The following is a 23,827-nucleotide window of genomic DNA, read 5'->3' as shown; positions in this document are numbered from 1 at the left end:
AACAGCCAAATAATCTCTATGAAGAAGAAAAATGTTTTAAGTTTTAGTATAACAGAAATAAAGGGTATAATTAAACAAAAAACAAAAGAGAGGTGGCAAAAGTTATGGGAAGAAGAAAAGAAAGGAAGGTGTTTCTATAAAATCCAAAAGAGAATTGGACAAATAAGAAGAACAGAAAGGAACAGGAGAGTAGAGATAATTATTTCACAACTTAGAATTTATAAAAATATTTTTAATAGGGAAACATCAGACAGGTAAATGTGCAGGTAAAGATGAAACAGTGAAACATGTTATATTTGATTCAGAGAAACAAGTTAATTAGAAAACTTAGTAATATGAAAACGAAACTTGACATTGTTGATTTACTGCAAAAGGAATCAGAGGATATCAGGTTATATTTGAGTTTCTGAAACATTCATTTGTATAACAGGATATAGTTTATTTATTTATTTATTTATTTATTTATTTATTTATTTATTTATTTATTTATTTATTTATTTATTTATTTAGCCATGTAGTCCACACTCCTTAACAATATGTGGCGGTAATGCTCACCTAACGTTTTTTGCCAACCGCCAAAAATATTATAAAAGAAGAAGAAGAAAATGTTTTAACAAACTATTCCAGTAGGTGGCAGTAACGCGTCTTTAGCTAAACTGAAGAGTTCGTCTCTGATTGGCTGTTTCCGCTGCTGTGGCGTCCTAGTAAACAAAGCCGTGCAGCTAAATTCTGCTCAGTCTCTAATATTTCTATGTAAAAGTCACAGTTTGTTTGCGATCCGAGTGGGTCCTTGCGGAACTGCTTTGATTCTGCTTACGTCAGCTAATGACATCCTCGGAGAGGCAGCTGCTGCCAGGGTTGGTCAACGGGAGGCTAATGTGGCTAATGCTAGTTTAAAGCTAAAGTCCGGTGGGTTTTCCTTATTTTCTTATGGAGCCCGGTTCTGTCTGGTTGTGAAGTTTCTCGCAGTGTAAGCAAGGGTTCAGTTCGGTCCCCGGAGCTGCCATGAGCTGTTCTCCGGTGTGACTGAAGGAGGATGGCTGCAGAGTTGTTCCCCACCCAGAAGCTGGTGTCTTCGGCCTCAAGCAGCAGCAGTAGCAGCTCCTCCGCCTCCATCCTGCAGCAGAACCTGAGCAACAACAACAACCTGGCACCGGGCTGCTGCAGCTGGCAGGGCCTGTACCCCACCATCCGGGAGAGGTGAGAGCACGACACTCTTTTTTTTTTTTTTCTTCTTTTTTTTCCTTACAGAAAATCACCCCCTCCTTCTGCTGTGTAGCTTATGTTACAAAGAGAAAAAAATGCATAACAGAGTTAGAAGTTTCTACAATGATTTTAGTGTTAATCTGAGGTTTATACTCAATATGCATAAAACCCGTGGCCAGTTTTCTGCATGTTTAGACATTTCTCTGCTGCAGCTCATTGGTGGCTGATAAATGTGCTTTTACTGGAATCTCATCAAACCTGCAAGGACACTGGCCCTCAAGGACAACCCTGAACTAAACCTTAACTTTTCACTAACTCAAGTTTAACGCAGTTTTTATTTTGGTAGGAAGAGGTTGGTCCTGCTGTTCAGATTTTGCATTGATTTTCTATCTTTTAACCAAATTTTAGCCTAATTTTCCATTTCCTGCCTTTGTAGTTTGGAGCTGCTGATACAACTTTAGCTAAATCACATTGCTTTTTTTTTTTAGAAGCAATGAGAATATACCAGAACTGTAGTGAATATATATAAATGTTTAATTTTGTTTTTGTCCCTTCCATGAGGCTACACAGCCTCTTTGAGAAATCATCTGCAGTTAAATAAATAAATTTTTTTTCTTATTATTTTGCTTTTATGATGATGATAATCTATTCCAAAACATATTCATGTACATACATATACACACAGTATACAACACACCCAACATCCCTTAAGGATTGATACCAACACTGTAATCAACATACACCCATGCTTGGCTAGCTTTACTCGGCTCCTTCTGCACCCTTGAAATCATGACTTCAAAAGCTGCTGTCTCTCACATGAGTTAAAGCCATTCCTTAATTTCCTGTCTATGTGGGCTCTTCCATTTACGAAGAATGATTCTAGCTGCTATCAGAAAACCTGTCATCATTAGTCTACCTTCAGCTTTTAAAGTACCCCATAAAAGGCAGAATTGTGCAGACTCTGGTAAAGGTTGACTGAGCCAGTCCCCAATTCTTTCTAAACTGCCTTTAAAAGGGCATTATCAAGGGGCAGTCCCATAGTAAAAGGGTGCCCACCTCTTTATTACACTTTAGACATTTGTTATCTTTTATTAGACCCATTCGGCATATCTTACTTGGTGTAAAAATAATACCTATATACAATTTTGTGGAGAATAAGTTTATTTCTTGCATCCCTTGTAGCCCCTCCCACATTTGAAATATTTTCCTGCACAGCCTCGTCAATTTCTGTATCAAGATCTTCCTGCCAGATAATTTTTTTAAATTAATAAACAGCATTTTTCATGGTCACACAACACAACAAATTGAACTTTATTGATTTCACAATGGAGACATGAACTTTCTGTATTTTAACCCATCCCCTTGGGGAGCAGTGGGCTGCTACTTTGCTGCGCCCGGGAGCAATCAGGGTCTTGCTCAGAGAGAAAGAGGGGCAGTCTGTGGGAGTGGGTTTCAAATTCACAACCTCAGGATTCCAAGCCCTATGCCCTAACCACTTGGCTGCCATTTCCCGCAACATAGATCCTTACCTTTAATCTGAGATGTTATTGATGATTAAACCCATTCATTTTGAACTACAAAGCAAATCTGCAGCTGAATTAAGCTGAGATGAGATGTTTGACAATATTGTACAAAACTATGTGCGGAGAAAATCCAAAAAAGGAAAAGCATCACATACTCGTCATTATCAGCTTATATGCACGGCGGTGGAGGGTTGGTGAGTTAGGGTTGTTCTCTGGCCACCGGACTGAGGACATTTAGGACAACTTTTCTGCTTCATCTCCGCCTAATACATGAGAAGAAAGATGTTGTATGCTGCTTTTTTTAAGCTTATCTATAAATTATTGAAAAGTTTTTAAAGCTTAGGTCTTTTTTTGTTATGGTATAATACCTATTAGGATCTACTATCTCGTTTTCTTTCACAGTAACTCCTTAAATTATGACAGTTATCCTTTCAAATTGAAATGATTTTTTTTTTTGTATCCAGACTTGTAACCAGAGGCTAATGAGTGATAGATTCTAGAGATCCACTCCTCTAAACTGTAAAGAAAACAGGAAAGATAGATTTGGTTGAAATGAAAAACCTGAGTCTGAGTTTATTTAAGTTCCCTGTTTGAAAGGATGTTTCCTCATTTTTTATTCTTTAATTTTTCTTTATTAGATATTGTGTGATTTCGACCTTTGAGTCTCATCTTTGCTGCTCTCTAATGAAGCTGATAAAGTAACCCGTTTCTTCGGATTAATTAGAAGAAACACTGTTGGCATAATCTGACATTAACGTTTCCTGTCTGTTTCTCTCTGTAGGAATTCAGTCATGTTCAACAATGAAATGATGGCAGATGTTCACTTTGTGGTTGGACCACCTGGTGGGACACAGAGAGTCCCCGGACACAAGGTAGATTCCCCCCACAGATCCTCTCTGAGTCAACCGGATTTAGAAGCCGGCTCTTGCAGCCTGAAAAAAGTGCTATAATGTCTTAAATTAAAGGATCTTTTTTACAGGGTTCAGAAAGATCCATCCACATTAAATATCTAAACAATATGAAGTTGTTTTCTTTTTAACTTGCTTCTAATCAGCGCTCACTTTTTTTTTTCACTGTGATTTGCAATTTATGCAGAGGCAAAACTACTAACCTCATGATTTTAGATTTGTGGCTTAATCAAGCTAGAGGTCAGAATAAGACTTAAAGAAAAGATTTTCCCTTGATAAGCTCTGATCTGATCTTTTGTTTTGCACTGCAGTTCACATTTCTAAATATATGCGACTTGTATACGTTCTCCTGTGGGAACTGCATTCATACAACCTAAGTATCCCGCAAGTGCAGTAGAGGATGACGTCACAGGCCAGCGCGCGCTGTGATCACGGAAGTAAACATGGATGGTAGCGAATAGCAATCTCTCCCAACCACAAAGACTCAATCTCTTCAAGATAGTTAAAATAAAGACTGCTCTCCGCATTATCTCCCGCCATGGTTGTTGTTTTTCTTCCTGCTTCTGCGTAGCAAGATGCAGAATAGTGACCTTTGTCAGGTATTAATGGCGTTCAGGTCGGATGAATCCGACCTGGCCGTTCAGACACAAGTCGCATTTGAAAAGATCAGATTCATATCTGATTCAGGACCACATAGCGAAGTGGCCTGGGTCGCATTGGGAAAAATTTGATCTGTGTTGTTCTGACCGCCATGAAAAGATCAGATCCAGGTCGCATGTTGCACAAAAAATCCAATTTGGGTCACTTCAGGCTGCAGTGTGAACGTAGCCATAGTCAAATCAGCTAACGGTTACAGGCAACGATGCAAAAACTAGACATTTTGTCATTTCTTCTCTTGGATTCAGAAGCCGTGCAAAACGTCCTTTCTTTTGCATTTTTATTTATTTTTTTAATGAAGGAACATCTGTTCTGGTTTCTATCAGGAAAATGAAGCCAGACCTCCACAGCGTCTGCTCCCATGATGCTGTAAATCAGACTCCATTTCTAATGTCCTTCATTGACGCATATATCTGCTTTTTAGGTTGATTGAGTCTACTTTAAATCAGGGAAAGCTTTAGTCACTGTTCATGCAGAGGTTCTGTGATGACGCTGCTGTTTGGTTCTGACTGATGTTTTCTCTCTGGCAGTACGTCCTGGCGGTGGGGAGCTCCGTCTTCCATGCCATGTTCTACGGTGAGCTGGCCGAGGACAAGGAGGAGATCCGGATCCCAGACGTTGAGCCGCCCTCCTTTCTTGCCATGTTGAAGTAGGTGGAGCTTTGGTTTCTCCATCTGGATTCTAGAGACTTAACCTTTTTCTTTATCCCCTTTTCCACTGAAGGCCCTGCGATTTAAAGTCTCTCAGGTTATATGCATCTGGAGGAATGTATCACTAAAGGAGCTGCTCAGCTCCTCTGCAGTCTGGCACAGATGGTGGAAGGTGTTTTCCATGATGGATGTAAATTTGAACAGCACCCTCCTCTCTTCCTCCACTGAGTCCAGAGTGCAGCCTAGGATAGAAGCAGCCTTTCTCACTAGCTTGTTCAGTCTCTCTCAGTCCTGCTCTGTGTTGCCAGGGGCCCAGCAGACAACAGCATAGAGGGGAGCTGATGCCACCATAGAGTCATAGATGGTTATAAGTAGGGGCCTGCTCACTCCAAAGGATCTCAGCCTCCTCGGGAGGTGGATGCAGATCTGGCCCTTCTTATACAGGGCATCAGTGTTATGATTACGAACTTTAGAGATATGCACTTTAGTTATTTGATATTTAACTTGACAACCTCCATCTTTGTCTTTATTACTTCATAATACCTAATACAGAAAAAAAAAATATTAAATGTTCTACTTCCAACTTTAATTGAAGTCTTCCCACTTTTAAAAGGAGTTAATACTGCAACTCTATAATGATAATCAAATATCTATATCAAGTAGAAGCTGGAGACAGTCGAGTTGACAATGGTGAGACCGGAAAAATATTTTCTTATTGTTGGGAGGCTCTATTTAAACTGCAGTGAAACAGTTTATTATATATTTTTTTCTTTTATATTTAAAATTAGGATTATAATCTGTATGAATTTACCACACAGATTATTTTAAAGGTGTACCTTTTTGCATCTCCTTCAAAGCATCTTAAAGCTGCTTGTTGTGAAAATAACAGGAAATGATCAATTGACTGCTCGCTGTAAAGGTTATGATGGGAAGGGGAGTTTGATTCATCAACCGCTGTGGCCTGACAGGAAATTTAAGCAGAGATAAACTGATGAATCAGGTGAAGCTTTGAGGTGTTTTTTTTTCTCTTTAAATCTTTTTTTTTCTCTCAGCTTCATCGGTTACTGTCGCCGCTGGTTAAACAAAGCGATGCAGGCTATGTTGCCATTTGCACCCCCTTCAAAAAGCCCCAGGAAGATAAAAGGTTCTGCATCTGAAGTAGAATCTATGTCTGGGGGAAGATGAAAATGACCCATTGGAGTGTGTATAGAAACGCTGCCAGAAGCTTTTGTTAAACCTGTTTCTTCCTCTGCAGGTACATCTACTGCGATGAGATTGACCTCTGCGCCGACACGGTGCTCGCCACCCTCTATGCTGCTAAGAAGTACATCGTTCCTCACCTGGCGCGGGCCTGTGTCAACTTCCTAGAGACGAGCCTCAGCGCTAAGAACGCATGCGTGCTGCTGTCACAGAGCTGCCTGTTCGAGGAGCCCGACCTGACGCAGCGCTGCTGGGAGGTGATTGACGCGCAGGCCGAGCTGGCGCTGCGCTCTGAGGGATTCTGCGACATCGACGTCCTGACGCTGGAGAGCATCCTGAAGCGGGAGACGCTGAACGCCAAGGAGATGGTGGTGTTTGAAGCTGCGCTGAACTGGGCCGAGGCGGAGTGCCAGAGACGGGACCTGGTCCCCACTATCGAGAACAAGCGGCTGGTTCTGGGGAAGGCCATCTACCTGATCCGGGTCCCCACCATGGCGCTAGAGGACTTCGCCAATGGAGCGGCACAATCTGGAGTGTTGACACTCAATGAGACCAACGACATCTTTCTGTGGTACACGGCGTCCAAGAAACCCGATCTGCTGTTCTGCACCAAGCCCAGGAAAGGCCTGTCTCCGCAGCGCTGCCACCGCTTCCAGTCCTGTGCATACCGCAGCAACCAGTGGCGGTACCGCGGCCGCTGCGACAGCATCCAGTTCGCTGTGGACAAGCGCGTCTTCATCGCCGGGTTCGGTCTGTACGGGTCCAGCTGCGGGTCGGCAGAGTACAGCGCAAAGATCGAGCTGAAGCGGCAGGGCGTGCCCATGGCGCAGAGAATCATCAAGTACTTCTCTGACGGATCCAGCAGCACTTTCCCAGTCTGGTTCGACTACCCGGTGCAGATTGAGCCCGACACCTTCTACACAGCCAGCGTGGTGCTGGACGGAAACGAGCTCAGCTACTTTGGACAGGAGGGCATGACGGAGGTGCAGTGCGGGAAGGTGACCTTCCAGTTCCAGTGCTCCTCGGACAGCACCAACGGAACCGGGGTGCAGGGTGGTCAGATCCCAGAACTGATCTTCTACGCCTGAGACTGAAAAAAAGATTCCTGCAGTTTCTCAGAGACTCAAAGAACAGGATCCAACCTGAGGCCTACGCTGCTCTCCAGGGTCTGATGCTTCTGCTTGTAAGTAGATGAAGAAGAGGAGAAAACCTCTAGATCTTAACTAGCAGCAGGATGTCCCGTGCGTGGGACTATTTCAGCTGGTGGATGAATACACTAACAGAAAAACTCACCAAAGTTTACGGTTTTAGCTTGAATCAGATATATTTATAGATTCCTAAACAGCCTGCAGACACTAACCTGAAGGAAAAGAATCATCTGAAGAAAAGAACCAGAACCTGGAACTTTCAGAAGAATTCACCTTGAACATTTCCCTCTGATCTTTAAGTGCCTTAATAGACACGCCCCTCCTGCTTTGTATGCCCTGTGGTTCCTCAGATAAGTTCAGAGAATCCGGATCAGTCATTTTCACCTGGTTCGCTTTGAGTGAGTCAGAAATCCCAGTTAAACCAGCAGCCTGGTCAGAAAACCAGCTGGGTATATATATCTGCTGTAAAATGAAGAAGATAATCACTATAAGAACTTTTTAGGGGATCTGTTTGAGCCAAAGGAGATTAGATGGATCCTGAAACCGTTAGATCAGAACTTTGACTGTTTTCCTGACAGGAGGGAACGTCTACAATCTCCCAGCTGATCCATGGATCATTTTAATGGTTTAAACTCCTTAGGAAAACTGACCTGACTCCTTTCAACAGAGCAATATGCCAGCATCTTCAGATGGTATTCCAACCTTTCTCCTGGTCTATGTTAGCGTTTAGGAGGAATCCTCTCTGATCAAGACCATAGTGATCCAATCTGATCATCCAGACCCAATTTACCTGCAGAAACATCCAGAATTCTCTTGATGCTTATTGGGAACCCTGGTTATTATGGTATTCATCCCCTCAGCTATTCCCAGATCTCTGCTGTTTTATGACTCTAAGGCTAAAAAGTTAACTCTAAATAAATTCTGCTAACTTTTGCACAAACAATCTTTAAATCCAGCTAATGGAACATCTGGAAGGTTCCATAGTTCCTGTTTGACGGATTCTGTTATAATAAACCTTCCTTAACAGAAAATCACTCCACTTAGTTTACAAAAAAATAAATAAATGTTTTTTTATAACAAAAAGAGATTTCCTGCAGTATCCTGAAGTGACTCCCCCTTTTCGAAGGGAAATGCAGCTGGAACAGGATGCCCCGCTGCTGATCCCTGCAGCAGGTTTCCAGCTTGTTGCCTTAAAAGAATCGCTGAGTGTGGAAACGGTTCTGCTGCAGACTGAAGGACCCAGAAGCAGCTTTGAAGGTGTCTGAGGTTTTGCCTTGTGTGTTACCTGTTCACATGTTGAAGCAGACTAATGACGTTTCTTAGGTTTGTATGAAGCTGCCGTGGTGCTCTGTGATCGTCTCAATCTTTTTCTTTCTTTAATCATCTTTGTACCTGAAGTAATCATCTGTTTGTTTGTTTGTTTGTTTGTTTGTTGGTGTTTTATGTACTGATGCTCTTGTTCTTTTAATCACTTAAAAATCCGAAGTTAAACTGTTTTATATCTGATTTACAGGAAAATATGTTAATTTAGTTTAGTTTTAACCTGAATGTGATGCAGGTCAGCGGCCTTATCAACCAGATGTTGTGATAAACAAAAAAATAAATCTTTCAACTCACTAAAAACATCGTTCTCTCTTTTTTTTTTTTTTAAGACAAGAAATCTTAACGAAATCAGGCTAGGTTAAAGAAACTCTGCAATAGGGGTGAACATTTATCAAATCGTTTATTGTTCTAGTAATAAAATTGTCGTGAAAAGAATTTTGATTGATAAAGGAAGAAAACTCCCAAAAGAATGGCTGAATTAAATTTTTATTTTTTGTCCACTATTTGTTCCAGACAGATCTTTCTAAGATAGAAACAATATGATCATCTGCAGTTTAGTGCTAAAAGTCACAATACTGAAGATTGTTTAAAAAGGGTTCATTCTTCTAGAGCGGTATTTATGATTGAGGCTTAGATGCCTGTGGTACGCAGATAATGACAGATTGACTATCAAGATAGTAAAAATGTATATATATATATATGTATAAAACCTTTATAATAACAATAAAATCTAATGAGGAAAATCTTTGCTCCATATCCCTACCTTATCTCTATTGATAAGAGCCTTGGATGTGTTCAGCTGGAGAAATAGGAATCAATAAATTTCCAATCTGCCATTTGTAGAGGAAAACATTTTCCTCCAACGCGGAAAATGCCGATTCAGGTTAATAAAACGTCAGAGTGCATTTCTTCACTGACACGAGGCCTTTAAAAACCAGTTAAGAATTTAATTTATAAAATGTAAGGCTTCATACAATGTAAACATTTTAATACCTATATCCTGCATTTGTTGCTTCCATTAAATTAAATGATAAAATTAATTTTGTATTCAATCAGATATAGATGCAAGACTATATGTTTCAAATATGTATTGATTTATTGACCTTTAAATCAAACGGCTTTGCTTGTTTTATTTAAATATTGCATGCATAGTTTCCCATTCAGGAGCTACAAATATGTAGAAAAATCACAATAGTTTTTAGAACTTCATCAACAATTTTATAATTTATCGTTTTTCCTTTTAAACAAACACATTTTTGCTCCCATGGCATGCATTTTTCGACCCCACTGCTTTATAACCTCTGGAGATAATTTTACTAAGAATTATTCTTAAGATTATAATCTGATGGACATTCATCAGGCTGAGGGAAAGACCCCTACAGCAGATCCATCACAACAAATATTTTCCCTCAGAACCTACAAAGTGGGATTTAACTGAATTGATTTAATGAGTAGAAGCAGATTATTGCTTTTCTTCTCCTAAACACATTGGTTTTGTACTTTTTTTTTTTTTTTTCTGGGATCAGGACAGTTTCTTGAAAAAGGAGCCAAGCGGTTTGATTTTTGAGCCACAGTTTAAACATTATAACCAACATGTTCCTGTATTGTTCCTGGAGGATAATTTGATTTCTCTCTTTTATCCACTTTAATCTGAGGTCCCAACCAGACATGTCAAAGTATACACCTTCTTACAGGATTTTGTTTTCCAAGTTTGAAGACTTTTCCCTTCCCATCCTGGAAGCTTTAAGCTTTCTTAGTTCAAAATATTTGGATCAGCGTTGAATTCCAGGCTTTATAGAATAGCCCATTAAACACCTTGTTATGGCCTAGAAAACATGCAAATTGAACCGAAAAAACGGCTCTACCTCTTAGTAATGGGGATTTGAGAATCCAGACACTCTCTTAAATTAAGAAAGAACAAATCTTTGTATACAGAAAAACAAAAAATGCAGAGCTAGAGCATTCATATCTGCTCACAGCTTTTTTGTTTGTACTGCTGGAAATGTTAGATATAGTTTATTTCTTTAATTAAAAATGTAAAAAAAAAAAAAAAAGGGTGATGATGAATATTTGCATTTGTGAATATGAATTTTGCCAAATATAATAAACCTGCTTGCATTAGTATTCTTTCCATGAAACCCAACAATAATTCTCATACCTTTGGACAAATCTGGATCAACATCACAAATGATAAAGTTATTACATCATTTCCACAATGTTTTTGTTTTACAGCTGTTCCAGAATAAAGGATTGTTTCTGCACTCTTTGCTAAACTAACAGTTAGGTTCTATTGTTTTAAAATATTTCCTCACGTCCATTAGTATGTGGTCAATTAGCTGAAACAATAAAGCTCTCATAAGTAATTCACCCCCCAGTCCACTAGGGGAAGTTGTTGAGCCCAATCTGTTCCACGCAGAAGAAGACAGCTGACGGTCCAAAGTCCAGACAACCTGTCTCAAAGCTGCTCTTAGGAAAACAGAAGCAGCATTATGAACAGGCTGAAGGTGATCTCCGGACACTTGTTTCCCGGCGGCTCCTCGGAGCATGTCCGGGTCTTACGGAGCACTGAGTGCGGCTCCTCGGTGCCCAGTTCCGGGGAAGAAGTGGTGGTGGTCCACGGACGGAGGACCGCGATCGGAAAGGCTAAAAGAGGAAGCTTCAAGGTATTACTTTCTGAGGGAAAAAACAATAACAGAAGGAAGAAGAAAGTAAAATAAAGCCTCACCCATTAAACATGCAGTTCTGACAGTTTGACAGATAGCCACGCCCCCTGCTGCTCTAAAGCCCCGCCCACTAGCTGGATGTTTGGCCCCAGTCTGACAGATTAGAGCTCCTAATTTATTTAATTCTGACTGTAAAACAATTTTTTATTCTAAAACAAACAAAAAACTGAAGAAATATGGATCCAGTTGATTATTTTACAGGTAAGTCAGAACCTTTGCATGTAGATTTAGTCTTGATACTAACTAGGTTAAAGTTCACCCTATGGACCAAAGGTGAAGGGTTTTTAGAAACCTGCTGGGATTGAAATCCCTGTAATCGTGTGAAGCAATTAATCTTAAAACTAAATCTGAAGAATGTTTTTTTTGTTTGTTTTTTTTTTCCATTGTTTTCTGATGTTTTCTTCCTGCAGGACACCACCCCTGACGAGCTGCTGAGCGCTGTGATGACAGCTGTGCTCACAGATGTTGGACTGTCTCCTGATCAGTTGGGTGACGTCTGTGTGGGTGAGCTGACTCTTTTTTAGGTTTTTGGCCTCATGCTGAGTAAAGAAAATCTCTCAGATTAGCATTATATTAACCAACCCATGCTGGTCTCCTGAAATTGATGATTGTGGGGCTTCTGTGTGCAGGTAACGTGCTGCAGCCTGGAGCTGGAGCTCTGATGGTCCGGGTGGCACACTTCCTCAGGTCAGGCTCCGCTCAGGATCGGGGGTCTGTTTTGTGTTGCCACAGGGGTGGCCAATGATTGGCTAAGGGTGGCCATGGTCACCCCTGGCCCCCTATCTAGCTCCACCCCTGTGCAAAGGGAATGAGATGTCTCAGATTCAGAGGTTCTAATGGCTCTCTTCTACTTTCAGCGGTTTTCCAGAGACGGTTCCTGTTTACACGGTGAACAGACAGTGCTCCTCCGGCCTACAGGCGCTCTTCAACATCGCAGGTAACTCCTCCTCCCCTCTGCATCCTATTTGGAACTTTTCTCTGTTTTTTTTTTTTTTCATTTTCTTTAATGAACAGACGTTCGAAGTCAGAAGGACGGAGAGAAACCAGATATAGTAGGCCTAGATGTAAAGAGCAAAACACAGGTTTACAGAAGTTTCCCTGTTTCCAGCTCTATGGATGGAAAACATCCAGAACAAATGCTGCTGTTTTAATGATGCAGTTTGCAGGTGGAGCTCCTGCTTCACATGAATTTCCTGTTTTTAAGCGATTCATTCAGGAAATTTTAAGAGAAAATATTTTTTTAGACAGAAATACTACTATACGAGCAATCACTAAATTCTCAGCCAGTTCCAGTAGAACCGGTGACCCGGTTTTTAGACAAATAGGCTGTTTTCCTTCAAGCTGACCTGGGTGGTTCTGTTTGCTCAGGAGCCATCAGGAGTGGATCCATCGATCTGGGCCTCGCCTGCGGGTGAGATTCTACAGTTCTTCAGATTTTTAACAAGAACCTGATTTTAAATATTTTTTAAATTTTGGCTCTTTGAGTACGGAAGAGTTTTATAATTTACTGATACCCAAAGATCTAAGCTCCTCCCGTTTCTTTTAGAGTGGAGAGCATGTCGCTTCGGTCCATCGGGAATCCAGGAGATCTGAGCTCCAGACTGGCGGATAACGACAAGGCCAGGGACTGCCTTATCCCAATGGGGTGAGACACTGCAGGTTTACAGTACAACTAGCTCATACAGAAAAATGAAGATTAGAACACTGGGGAAAACTGAAAACAACCAGAACCCACAGATGTAGAGTTGCTGAACTGTGGAGAAAAAAAAAGACTCCATCTGGTCCTGGTTCAGCCTCCTGTTTGAGGTTCTAACTGGAACGCCTGTCTTCTCTGCAGCATCACGTCGGAGAACGTCGCTGAGAGGTTCGGAGTGTCCAGGGAGAAGCAGGACAAATTTGCACTAAATTCACAGCTCAAGTATTGTCTTTTTCTTTTTTTCTGAGAAACCTTAAGAAAGTTCATTTGTAAAGTGTGTCAGAATCAGTACATTTTTTGTTTTTTGGTTTATTTGGCTCTAAATCAGTTTGATGAACTCTTCCTTTCTCTGGGTATTCCTTGTAAATCCTGTGTTTATGAGTTCTTAAATGCTGCTCAGACCTTCATCCCTGCGTCTGCTTTGACCTTTGGTGTCCCTGCAGAGCAGCCAAGGCTCAGAACTTGGGTCGGTTCGACCAGGAGATCGTTCCCATCTCCGTCACAGTCACTGACGATTCAGGAAACGAACGCCGGATGGTGGTGAGGAAAGATGAAGGCATCAGAGCGGGAACAACCCTAGAGGGACTCTCCAGACTCAGACCCGCCTTCAAACCCGATGGCAGCACCACAGCAGGTCGGAACCGGGGCTGATCCTCAGTACCGCCTCCACTTCAGCTGCTGCTGACTCTCGACTGTGTTCCAGGTAACTCCAGCCAGGTGAGCGACGGGGCGGCGGCTGTACTGCTGGGCCGCAGGTCCGCTGTGGAGGCTTTGGGTCTTCCAGTTCTGGGAATCCTCAGGGGCAGTGCCGTGGTGGGGGTTCCTCCGGACGTTATGGGGATCGGACCGGCACTAGCCATCCCTGCTGCTCTACGGCAGGCAGGTGAGCTCCAGTCAGAGTGAGACTGCTGCAGTTATTCCGGGTGAATTCCTGAGCCATCAGAAATGAACAGCTGGTTTTCCACACCTCAGAAACTTTTCTACATTGTTTTCCTGACTTTTATCAGGCTGTGGGGCCACCATCTTGGGTAGTGCCAAACCCCCTCACTCAGCATATTACTTTGACAGTATCAGTGCATTATACCAATCATAATTACCAGCTGTTCTCTGGTTACTGGTAACAGCTGGACTCTGGTTACTGATAACAGCTGGACTGTGGTAACAGCTGGAGAGCTGGTTACTGGTAACAGCTGGACTCCTGTTACCGGTAACAGCTGGACTCTGGTTACTGGTAATAGCTGGCTCCAGATCTTTAAATGTTTTCTGGATCAGGATCTCTTTTCCTTCCACGATCTTCCAAATTATGCCGTTTCAAACTTCTGGAACTAAACAGGCTCGTTGATGTCTCTCCTTTAGGTCTGACTGTGGACGACATTGATGTGTTTGAAATCAACGAAGCCTTCGCAAGCCAGGTTTGGTCTGAACACCTGAGTGTGTGTGTGTGTCTGCGCGTGTGTTGATCCAGTAACTGCAGGACGTCCTTCTCCCTCAGGCTGTGTACTGTGTGGAGAAGCTGGGCATCCCGCTGGAGAAGGTGAATCCTAACGGGGGGGCCATCGCCCTTGGTCACCCTCTGGGCTGCACTGGAGCACGGCAGGTGGTGACGCTGCTAAACGAGCTCCGACGCAGAGGCAGGAGGTTTGTTTGATCCGCTGCAGCTCAGGTCCTTACATTAACTTGTCTGGGTTTTATTGTCCCTCATGGTACTTTGCCCTGATTCTGCCTGCAGGGCGTATGGAGTCGTGTCCATGTGCATCGGCACAGGCATGGGAGCTGCAGCCGTCTTTGAGTTCCCCGGACTGTAGTAGGATAGTAGCTGCTGAAAGGTTCTGGGAAGCACCGCGATGGAGGCAGTTCAGGGAGAGGGTTTAACAGATAATTCTAGATTTATTTGCTTGTCAATTCTGAAAGCTTCCTGATTTAAATCTTGATAATCTACTGCCCTCTTTGTGCCTTTCTACTGTGTATAAACCATGTGGAAAGTTTTTAACTTTATCGTATTTGGATTGAATAAGGAATCAACTGGTGAAACCAGAACATTTCTTTAATGCTCCGGCTGCTACAATGATCCAAACTGTCCTGTTTCAGCTTAGAACCCAAAGCTTTTTGATCAGGATAGAAAAATGTTAAGAGTTAGATTGTCACAGTGGGAAAACTGGACCTGATCTCCAGGGTCTGATCAGTTTATAGCTGAAGAATGACAACAGAACCAACAGGAAGACCTTGTGTATTAAGTGTCAGATCAGTTCAGTGATCAAACTGGGTTTCCATTCAGTGGGCTCGGATATTCTTCATACAATACATTTCTGTCCCATATTTAAAGACCTATTCTATTAAGTTACTCAATCATCCAATCGCCTGTTTCTCATTTGGAGATTTTCTTTTGATAAAACCTGAGAAAAGAAACACTAGAACTTTGCAGAATCCTGTTGGGCTCAACTTTATACGATGCTGTGGGTTTAAAGTTTTTAACCTGCCTAATGGATGCAGTAAACTAAGACCTAAACATGCCTTAATGGTGACTGAACCTCAGAGTGATCATGCATCAGAACATGTTTCTGGTACCTTCTCTGGAGATTGAAAGGAGGAGCTAATTTTTCCCAAGATAGTAAGTAAATTATTCTAGATTAGAAATTATTCAAGCTGTAGATTATCCATCATTGGTTCTTCACTGATGACGAGAAGCTCACGAGATCCGTTCTGATGAATAAAACCAATCTTTCTTCCATGAACACCTTCTCTCCTCTCAAAGATCTCACTGAGTGACTTTGGGTTAAACAGAGTATTTCCCAGAAATGACTGGAGTCAATCTCACTTTATGTTTAATAAGGGGGGTTTTTATCTGCAGATATTTTAGATGAATATTCAGGTTTAGATTAAGTAATTATTATGAGAAGGCTGAATGTTCCTTTTCTTTCTTATTCCCTTTTTCTTATTTTGCACAAACATTTTTATCTTTTTGAAAATGAGCCACAGAGAAAATTCTGTAATCAGTCTTGTCTTTACAGAAAGTGCTATAACATGCAAAGTTTCCGAGACTTCTTGACTCCTGTAGGAGTGCCTTTAGCAGAACAGGACAGTTTTTAATTTACAATAATAATAATAATAATTTATATAATAAAAGCTCACAAAGAAATAAAAAACATTTCCCAAACAAAGGGCAACACCTCAAGTCTGAAAATGTTTTTTTTTTAAGAAAAACCTCCAGTTCTTCAGTTTTAACACTTTTTAATGTCTGACTCGTTTCTTTCTGTAAATAAATGAAATCTGTAACTGATGACCTCAAACTGTGAGATCTTTAAGTAGATTTTGTGATAATAAAGCCTGAAAACTTGCTCTGAATTCTGTTTTTCTCACATTTTTCTGAACAATAAAGCTACTGTCCATCTGTAGGAAGTTAATCCAGGTCCTAATCTGTGTTTTTTTTTTTTTTTTTTTTTTTTTTTTGCAAATAAACTGTTTTTTTTTTACTTATTTTTTTTAACTTTTTTACAAATTGACATTTCTATATAAAATTGTTTGCAATATTTGGCCTGAAACTATTATAGTGCTGCCCTCTATTGGTTGAAATAGTTTTTTTTCTTTTGATTACAAATGGTAAAGCTGGGTAGATGAATTACTTAATGTCATTTTCATTATCACTTATAATATTTAAGATGTCAGGGTTTCTGTCAAGTCTTTTATAAAGTAGCAGTAATCATGTGAACAAGAATAAGAATCAGGGTGCTCCAGTGGAGAAGCTGGACATCAAAATATGTAAGAAATATCTTACATGTAAATTGGAATAAAGAAAAAAAAATCAAAGATATTTGTTTTTATTTTCTCTTCTAAGAAACAAAGACAGATTTTAGGTAAAGGTTCGATTTTTTTTTTTCCATAAAAAAAATCAGAAAGGAACAAGAATGACCAGCAGGACTGATTTCATTCATAATTTATGTGTTGCTGGGTAATAAAATGTTTCACAAAGTGAACTAAATCTCTTTGCTAGAATTTATATTGAGAATAAATACATTTCATGGTATCCAGTTGACTCTGTGGCTTTTTTTTTTTGCTCCACCAATTTACTCTGAAATCTTACCTTCTCAATTATTCAAACATCATGCTCCTCCCTCATATCTTCAGATGTTGCACATTTAGTCGCTCCACTTCACCACTGACCCTCCTGGTTTCTCTACCATCTTCCTTTTTAAAATCTGTCTATTGTTACTTTTCATCCCTTAACTTTTGGCCAATTTTTTTTATTTCTTTTTTGTTATCTTTAAAGTGTCACAGATAGCAACATACGGATAATCACATCAAGATTTGGGAAAAGAAATATCCCCACTTATCACAAGAGTCTATGACAATATGAAGTAGAAATTATCCTATTCACACAGGTCACAAGGGTGGCCGCCAATTTATTATTTTTGTATTAAATATAACACACATATATATATATATATAATTTTTGTTACATATTTTGGTAAATTATATAAATTTTATTTAAAGGCTGTAATGGTCTTTGAAAGGTTTGTTCTCCTCTATACAGCGCTAAAGGGTCTCTATGAAGTCAAAGGGAACATAATGTGCACATAAAAGCTGCACACTTCCCATGCTTGCATGACCAGCTAACCTATGGCATGGCTAATGCTGTTAGAAACCGGTACTGAGAGGTACTGCTGTCACCAGAAAGATGAACAACACTTCTACTATCTATACTGTGTAAGACTTATGCTTTTCTTAAAGGCATAAGATGTGTTACTGCTTTATTATTGGCTGACCTTGTAACCACTTCATGTTTTCTTTCTGATAAAAGGCGGGTGCTGAGGGAGAGCTGCTGAGAGAGTAGTAGAGAGAAGGTTCCTGTTTGCTCTCTCCCTTCTGCAGAAGCGTAAAACGGATGCCGTGTCTGAGTGCCTCGTTGTGTCTCATCTTTATTTAATGTATTCTAAACCCAACATTCTTTTAACTAAAAAAAATTACAAGGGAGCAGCTGGAGGCAGGCAATTACATTGATGCTTAACCCTTTTACATAAACTGCAGAAGACTTTATTTTACTTTTGCATGCACAATTAACCAACACAGATAAAGATGCACATGGGTGCAAAAAGGAAATTGCAAAACTATTCTGGCTTCTCTATTCTCAGCTATTTGAAAATTTATTGGATGATTCAGGGTGGACCAAACAACTGAAGGATATTGTAAATGTGATAAAAACAAGACTTTGGATAACATTTTTCATTACAGCAGCTGGACAATACTTAGAAAATTTTCTTGACATGGCAATTCCCCAGCCCAACATCCTGACTACCTGGTTAATTTGATCTGAGCAGAACAATAAACTGTCTAATCTAATGCCCATTGAACCTGGATTCCTGCTCCACCTTGGGATCCTCAATATACAATGTAAGTGAAGTAATATTTGCTAACGTTTATTCAACTCTTGCTGTAGACTCCCATTCAGTTCTTGTATTGTTGATGCTGCAGTGAGCAGATTGGCATCATCAGCAGACATCAGCCTTTTGAGCAACATACGGATAATCGTTAGATATTGAAAATGAAAGTGGACCCAAACAGCTTCCTCCCACATGATGCTCTCATGCTGTTATATGAATAGTGCAGAGGAAAAGACCGTCTGTGTGCTGTTGGAGAAGGAACTGTGCTTCCTGGTCAATGCATCATTGTGAAAGTCAAGTATTTTTATATCCAGATTATCTATACCAGAAGGTGAATCTTCAGAGTGACACTGAAGCATCATCTCAACAGCATCCCAAGTCACTGCTCTAAAGTCACGTGTGTGTCATTAGATCACATACTATCAACTAATTTACATTATCACTATCAGTAGAGTTAATAACAGATCTAAAATTTTTAACTTTATTTGTAAATAAATTGCTGAACAAATTAGCATTTTCAGATCGCTGTGATGAACGGCTCCTCACATTCTTAGACTTGGACTTCTGCATATGTGCTTATGTGATGATTTTGGCTTTCGCACATTAAATATTTAGTCTTTTTGTTGTGACTTAGTTTTGTGACCTTGTTTCTCAATAAGAAGTAAGTGTTCGGTAACTGCAACTTTTTCCAGACCTTTTTCTAAGAGTAATGTGTGAAAAAGTATTCAAATATACATTCCAGTTAAATAAACTGACAATGTATTTCACTCAGTCAGCACTTTATTTTACTTAGCAAAGTAAAAAGAGAACAAGATATACATATGACGCTTTTTTGCATTGTTCTGATCTAGACAGTGTAGGTCTCTTACTAATTCAAACCCTGCAAAAAGGCTGTGAAAGTCTCCACACTGTTACCCAAAGACAGACAGTTGGAAATAACACATAAGGTCATGAAATAATCCCTTAGAAACAGTCTATCTTGTTATGAGAACCATTATTTTTATTTCTAACACTCCCATTTTCCCATGAGACTGGGTTGCAATAGAAAGCGTATAGGCAGAAGAAATGTAACAGTACCACAAAAAAATGGCCACTACGTTTTGCAGTGTGGACCAACGTAGTGGAGGTACATTTTCCCATGAGACTGGGTTGCTCCCTAATAGGATGAACAACCCCTCTGTCCATTGGCCTAAATGAATACAATTCAGCACTCTTATATCAATATATATAATAGGGAATTAATAGGAAATAGATGTTTTCCCACCAAAAGCAGAGGTGTCAAAAGTATAAATATTTATTACTCAAGTAAAAGTATAAATCCTACTGTTTAAAAACACTTCTTGTTTTTTTTTTCAAAAACTACTTAAAGTGTAAAAGTAATTCAGGAAAAAATATAAAGGACAGAAGCTTTACTGCTCTACGCTATTAAAATATGATGATTTCCTTAAACTTCATTTTCTTATTTTTATAACTAATGGTAACAGTGATAAATTGAACTTGGCATCATCTTGAAAAACTATTCATTTTGTTAGGTGGGGAACAACAAGTTGGTGCAGCACCAAGTCCACAAAGACATTAATTGTCTTGACAAAACAAATTATTTTGATGGTTTTATTTATTATTATTATTATTTTTAAATACCAACAAGCCATATCGAAAATGAGCTCAAAATGAAACAAAACTAATGCTTCTAATTCTAAAACGTAAGGAATAGAAAGTAGAGATAATTGCAAAAAATGTTAGAATTAAAAAGTTGTCTTAAAAAAAATTACCCCAGTAAAGTATAGATAACCAAAATTAACAAAGTATACCTTGTTACTTGACACCTCTGACCACAATGAGTGTGATTATTTACCAGTTTCATTAATGTATGCATAAAAGTATTTTAAGACAACATTTACATTCTGTTACTAACATCTGACCGTTGCATATTATCAATGCCAGATATGAAAAAATAAAATCTGGGTTCAATCTTTTAAATGACCTGCAGAGAAGGATCCTAATTCCTTATTTGGGCAATTTAGTTTTTCCAGATAAAGCAATAAGATTGTGATCACTGGACATTGCAGCTTTTGAAACTATGTTTAAAACTAGCTCTAGTGAATATCAGGTCAATACAAGGCAGGATATTCTTACCATTTGTGCCAAAAGAAATTCTAATGGGCTGCTTGACTATTCGGCTACATTTACAAATACTAGCCATAGAAGGTAAATGACCATGTTTAGAAATCAATTATTTATTAAAATGCTCTTAAAGAAAAGTATCTTTATTTTTCTCAGACACTCTATCTAAAGTTTCACATATTTTGTCTACATAGCCTACCCGGTGAACTGCATTAACAGCAGCAGATAAAGGTTTGCAATGGGGTTTGTTGAACTGTGGCCATAATATTTCAGTGTTAGCACACTTTATATCTTTTCTTAGCAGGACAGCAACGTTATCTTTGATGCATAATGATTTACCCCACCATATTCATCCCAGTGATGAAGGCCTGCATATTTGCAGGAGGATACGCCTACGAGGAAATAGGAGGAGATCTAAGCGTCAGACTCCTTAAATGAAAGTGAGACTTAGAGAAGCAGCAGCAGCTTCGACAACAAAGAGTCTGGTTACTTTCTTAAAGAAGATTCAGCTCCATCAAGTATTCATCTCTAAACTGGTAGGTCTAGATCATTGCATTTATGTCATATTTAAAAATAAAGGTTTTTCCCATAGGTTGAAGTAATTTAGGGGTTTACTTGTGTGTGTTACTTGATTTCTCTTTCTCTTCTCTTCAAACTTTCCATTCTGTCGGCCCACATAAACCATTGTTGATCAAATAAGCTTTAACTTCTTCAGTTCAAATTTGCTGCAGTTATGGGGAGCCTAGTGGTTAGGGTATAGAGCTAGGAATCCATAGGTTCTGAGTTTGAGCCCCACTCCCACAGACTGCCACACCGTTAACCCTACAATGCTCCCCGGGCGCTGCATGGTGGCAGCCCACTGCTCCCCAAGGGGATGGGTTAAATGCTGAGGTTAATTTTTTCAATGTGAGATTGATAAAGTTAAATTGTTATGAAGATGTTGATAAGTACAATCTTTGGTGTCTCCTACGTATCTCTAACATACTTTCATGGTATTTTATGCACATTTTTAGAAAAAACTGATTAATTAGAGGCTCTAAAAAGCAATCCATGTTTGGGTGACCTCTTTCTTTTATCTCTCTGACTTCAGACATGTCAGCTACCAGCAATTCTCTCTCTGAAGATCAATTTCTGTGCTCCATCTGTTTGGACCTTTTCACTGGTCCGGTCACCACACCATGTGGACACAACTTCTGCAAGAACTGCATCACTCAATACTGGGATGTCAATGAAAGCTGCAATTGTCCGTTGTGTTTGAAGGATTTCAGGGCAAGACCTGAAATCCAGGTCAACACGTTGCTCTCTGGGATGGTTGCTCAGTTTAGAGAGGAAGCTCAGCTGAAGGATATCGGCAGCCGCTCAGAACAACAGGCTGTAAAACATGGAGAAGTTCTCTGTGACGTCTGCACTGGAACCAAACTTAAGGCTCTGAAGTCCTGCCTGGTGTGTCTGCTCTCCTACTGTCAAGCTCATCTGGAGCCTCACCTGACTGCTCCACGTCTGAGGAGACATCAGCTGATGGAGCCTATGGAGAACCTGGAGGACAGGATGTGTCTGCAGCACGATAAACCTCTGGAGCTGTTCTGCAAGACCGACCAGACATGTCTCTGCTCGCTGTGCTCTGTTTTAGACCACAAGGACCACGAGTTTGTTCCTTTGGGAGAAGAATCTGAAGGAAAGAAAGCAGAGCTGAGAAAGACAGAGGATGAAGTCCAGAAGATGATCCAGAACAGACGACGGAAAGTACAGGAGATTAAAGAGTCTGTGAAGATTGGTAAAGAAGGTGTTCGTGTTTTCACTGCTCTGAAGGAGTCTGCAGAGACAGGCCTGAAGGAGCTCATCAAGGAGATCGAAGATGAACAAAAAAATACAGAGAAGCAGGCAGAAGGTTGTATCAAAGATCTGGAACAGGAAATCTCTGAGCTGATGAAGAGGAGCTGTGAGGTGAAGCGGATCTCGGAGTCTAATGACCACCTCCACATCCTCCAAAGCTTCTCCTCCCTGAACGCAGCTCCAAACCTCAAGAAGCGGACGGAGATCAGATTCTGTCCTCCATCGTATGAGGGGACTGTGGAAGGGGCTGTGATTCAGCTGGAGGAGGAGCTCAGGGAGAAAATGAAGACCTTCAAACTGAATAAATTCCAACAGCATGCAGTAGATGTGACCCTTGACCCTGAGACGGCCCATCCCAAACTCCGGCTGTCTGCAGATGGAAAACAGGTTCACTGCGCAGATGTTGGGCAGATTGGTCCAGAAAACCCGAAAAAGTTTGTTAATTTACTTTGTGTTTTAGGAAAATCAGGTTTCTCCTCTGGCAGATTTAGCTTTGAGGTTCTTGTGAAAGGAAAAACTCACTGGATGGTAGGCGTCTCCAGTGAGACTACCGACAGGAAGAGGATTATTATGCCCAGCTGTCAGGATGGTTCCTGGGCTCTGAGTTTCTCCAGGTCCTGCGAGTACGAAGCTCTGTCCGACCCGCCGCTCCGTCTCTCTCCTCGGACCCGTCCTGAAAAGATCGGGGTGTTTGTGGACTATGAGGACGGTCTGGTCTCCTTTTATGATGCAGATGCTGCAGTTCTGATCCACTCCTTTACCAGCTGCAACTTCACTGGTAGAATCTACCCGTTCTTCAGCCCTGCTGTTAATTATGGTGGAAAAAACTCTGCTCCTCTCATCATCTGTGCTGTTCATCACACCAAGAAGAAACCAGCTCTTCCTGTAAACGCTTAGAGCTCAAATAGCTGAACAAAATATCTGTTTAGCAACTTCATTTTTTTCCCCAAATTTGGAATTTCTTAAGCAGAAAATCACAATATTTAATGCTTTCTGTAAATATGAACATGTAAACAGCTTTTCTTTGTTGAAAGCTAGTGAGAGATGTCTTATAGCAATATAGTATTTCTTGTTATGTGTTAAATAAGGCAGTAGTAGCCAAACCATGCTAAATTGGTATAAAAATACCTGATAATTAACTGGGCAAGTTTTATTTTAAGGTAATAATAAAATGCAAAGATGATTTCAGATCTTATTTAATTTTTCCTTACAAAAGAAGACTGTTATTGCAATGTAATGCAACAATGAAATGAAATAATTGAAGGTGTCAGGTGTATTTCTTCCACAGTAAAGTGAGGAAAACGTAAGAAAATGTAAATGGACTTTATTCTCTTTCTCCATCCAGTGGAGGCTGGGCATGAATCTGGGCACATTATAGACAAACTAACCAGGCTGAAGCAGTATGCAGCAATATCCACCTGGGAGGGTTTGAACTCCCAGACCCCGTAACTGATAGTAAAC

At 40.3% G+C, this 23,827-nt stretch overlaps 3 protein-coding genes across 3 annotated transcripts; all 3 read left to right on the top strand.

Annotated features, from left to right (window-relative positions):
- The first annotated feature begins 1,036 nt into the window (after window positions 1-1,036).
- Window positions 1,037-8,904, top strand: LOC107094436 (BTB/POZ domain-containing protein 3-like). The gene is made up of 4 exons (XM_015390025.1): window positions 1,037-1,200; window positions 3,511-3,601; window positions 4,825-4,943; window positions 6,200-8,904. The coding sequence occupies exons 1-4, from the start codon at window positions 1,037-1,039 to the stop codon at window positions 7,230-7,232; spliced, it is 1,407 nt and encodes a 468-aa protein (XP_015245511.1). The 3' UTR covers window positions 7,233-8,904.
- Window positions 8,905-11,016: 2,112 nt separating this feature from the next.
- Window positions 11,017-16,376, top strand: acaa1 (acetyl-CoA acyltransferase 1). Its single transcript, XM_015390022.1, has 12 exons — window positions 11,017-11,278; window positions 11,749-11,842; window positions 11,968-12,025; window positions 12,196-12,275; window positions 12,707-12,749; window positions 12,885-12,983; window positions 13,176-13,256; window positions 13,478-13,668; window positions 13,738-13,917; window positions 14,391-14,446; window positions 14,527-14,672; window positions 14,764-16,376. The coding sequence occupies exons 1-12, from the start codon at window positions 11,105-11,107 to the stop codon at window positions 14,837-14,839; spliced, it is 1,278 nt and encodes a 425-aa protein (XP_015245508.1). The 5' UTR covers window positions 11,017-11,104; the 3' UTR covers window positions 14,840-16,376.
- Window positions 16,377-20,907: 4,531 nt separating this feature from the next.
- Window positions 20,908-23,747, top strand: LOC107094432 (E3 ubiquitin-protein ligase TRIM39-like). The gene is made up of 2 exons (XM_015390021.1): window positions 20,908-21,069; window positions 21,624-23,747. Exon 2 carries the CDS (start codon window positions 21,626-21,628, stop codon window positions 23,261-23,263), a length of 1,638 nt encoding a protein of 545 aa, XP_015245507.1. The 5' UTR covers window positions 20,908-21,069; window positions 21,624-21,625; the 3' UTR covers window positions 23,264-23,747.
- Window positions 23,748-23,827: the final 80 nt, after the last annotated feature.

This window comes from Cyprinodon variegatus, unplaced genomic scaffold, assembly GCF_000732505.1.
Source record: "Cyprinodon variegatus isolate N-32 unplaced genomic scaffold, C_variegatus-1.0 Scaffold481, whole genome shotgun sequence".
Classification (NCBI taxonomy): domain Eukaryota; kingdom Metazoa; phylum Chordata; class Actinopteri; order Cyprinodontiformes; family Cyprinodontidae; genus Cyprinodon; species Cyprinodon variegatus.
Note: the sequence above shows the minus strand (reverse complement) of the source record. Positions and strands in the feature narration are given on the sequence as shown.

Bases quoted from the DNA above. Each gene is read 5' to 3' on its own strand.
- acaa1 (XM_015390022.1), top strand. From the start codon at position 11,105: ATGAACAGGCTGAAGGTGATCTCCGGACACTTGTTTCCCGGCGGCTCC. The intron at 11,279-11,748 runs GTATTACTTTCT...TTCTTCCTGCAG, and splicing joins CTAAAAGAGGAAGCTTCAAG to GACACCACCCCTGACGAGCT. The intron at 12,750-12,884 runs GTGAGATTCTAC...CGTTTCTTTTAG, and splicing joins GATCTGGGCCTCGCCTGCGG to AGTGGAGAGCATGTCGCTTC.
- LOC107094436 (XM_015390025.1), top strand. From the start codon at position 1,037: ATGGCTGCAGAGTTGTTCCCCACCCAGAAGCTGGTGTCTTCGGCCTCA. The intron at 1,201-3,510 runs GTGAGAGCACGA...TTCTCTCTGTAG, and splicing joins TACCCCACCATCCGGGAGAG to GAATTCAGTCATGTTCAACA. The intron at 4,944-6,199 runs GTAGGTGGAGCT...CTTCCTCTGCAG, and splicing joins TCCTTTCTTGCCATGTTGAA to GTACATCTACTGCGATGAGA.
- LOC107094432 (XM_015390021.1), top strand. From the start codon at position 21,626: ATGTCAGCTACCAGCAATTCTCTCTCTGAAGATCAATTTCTGTGCTCC.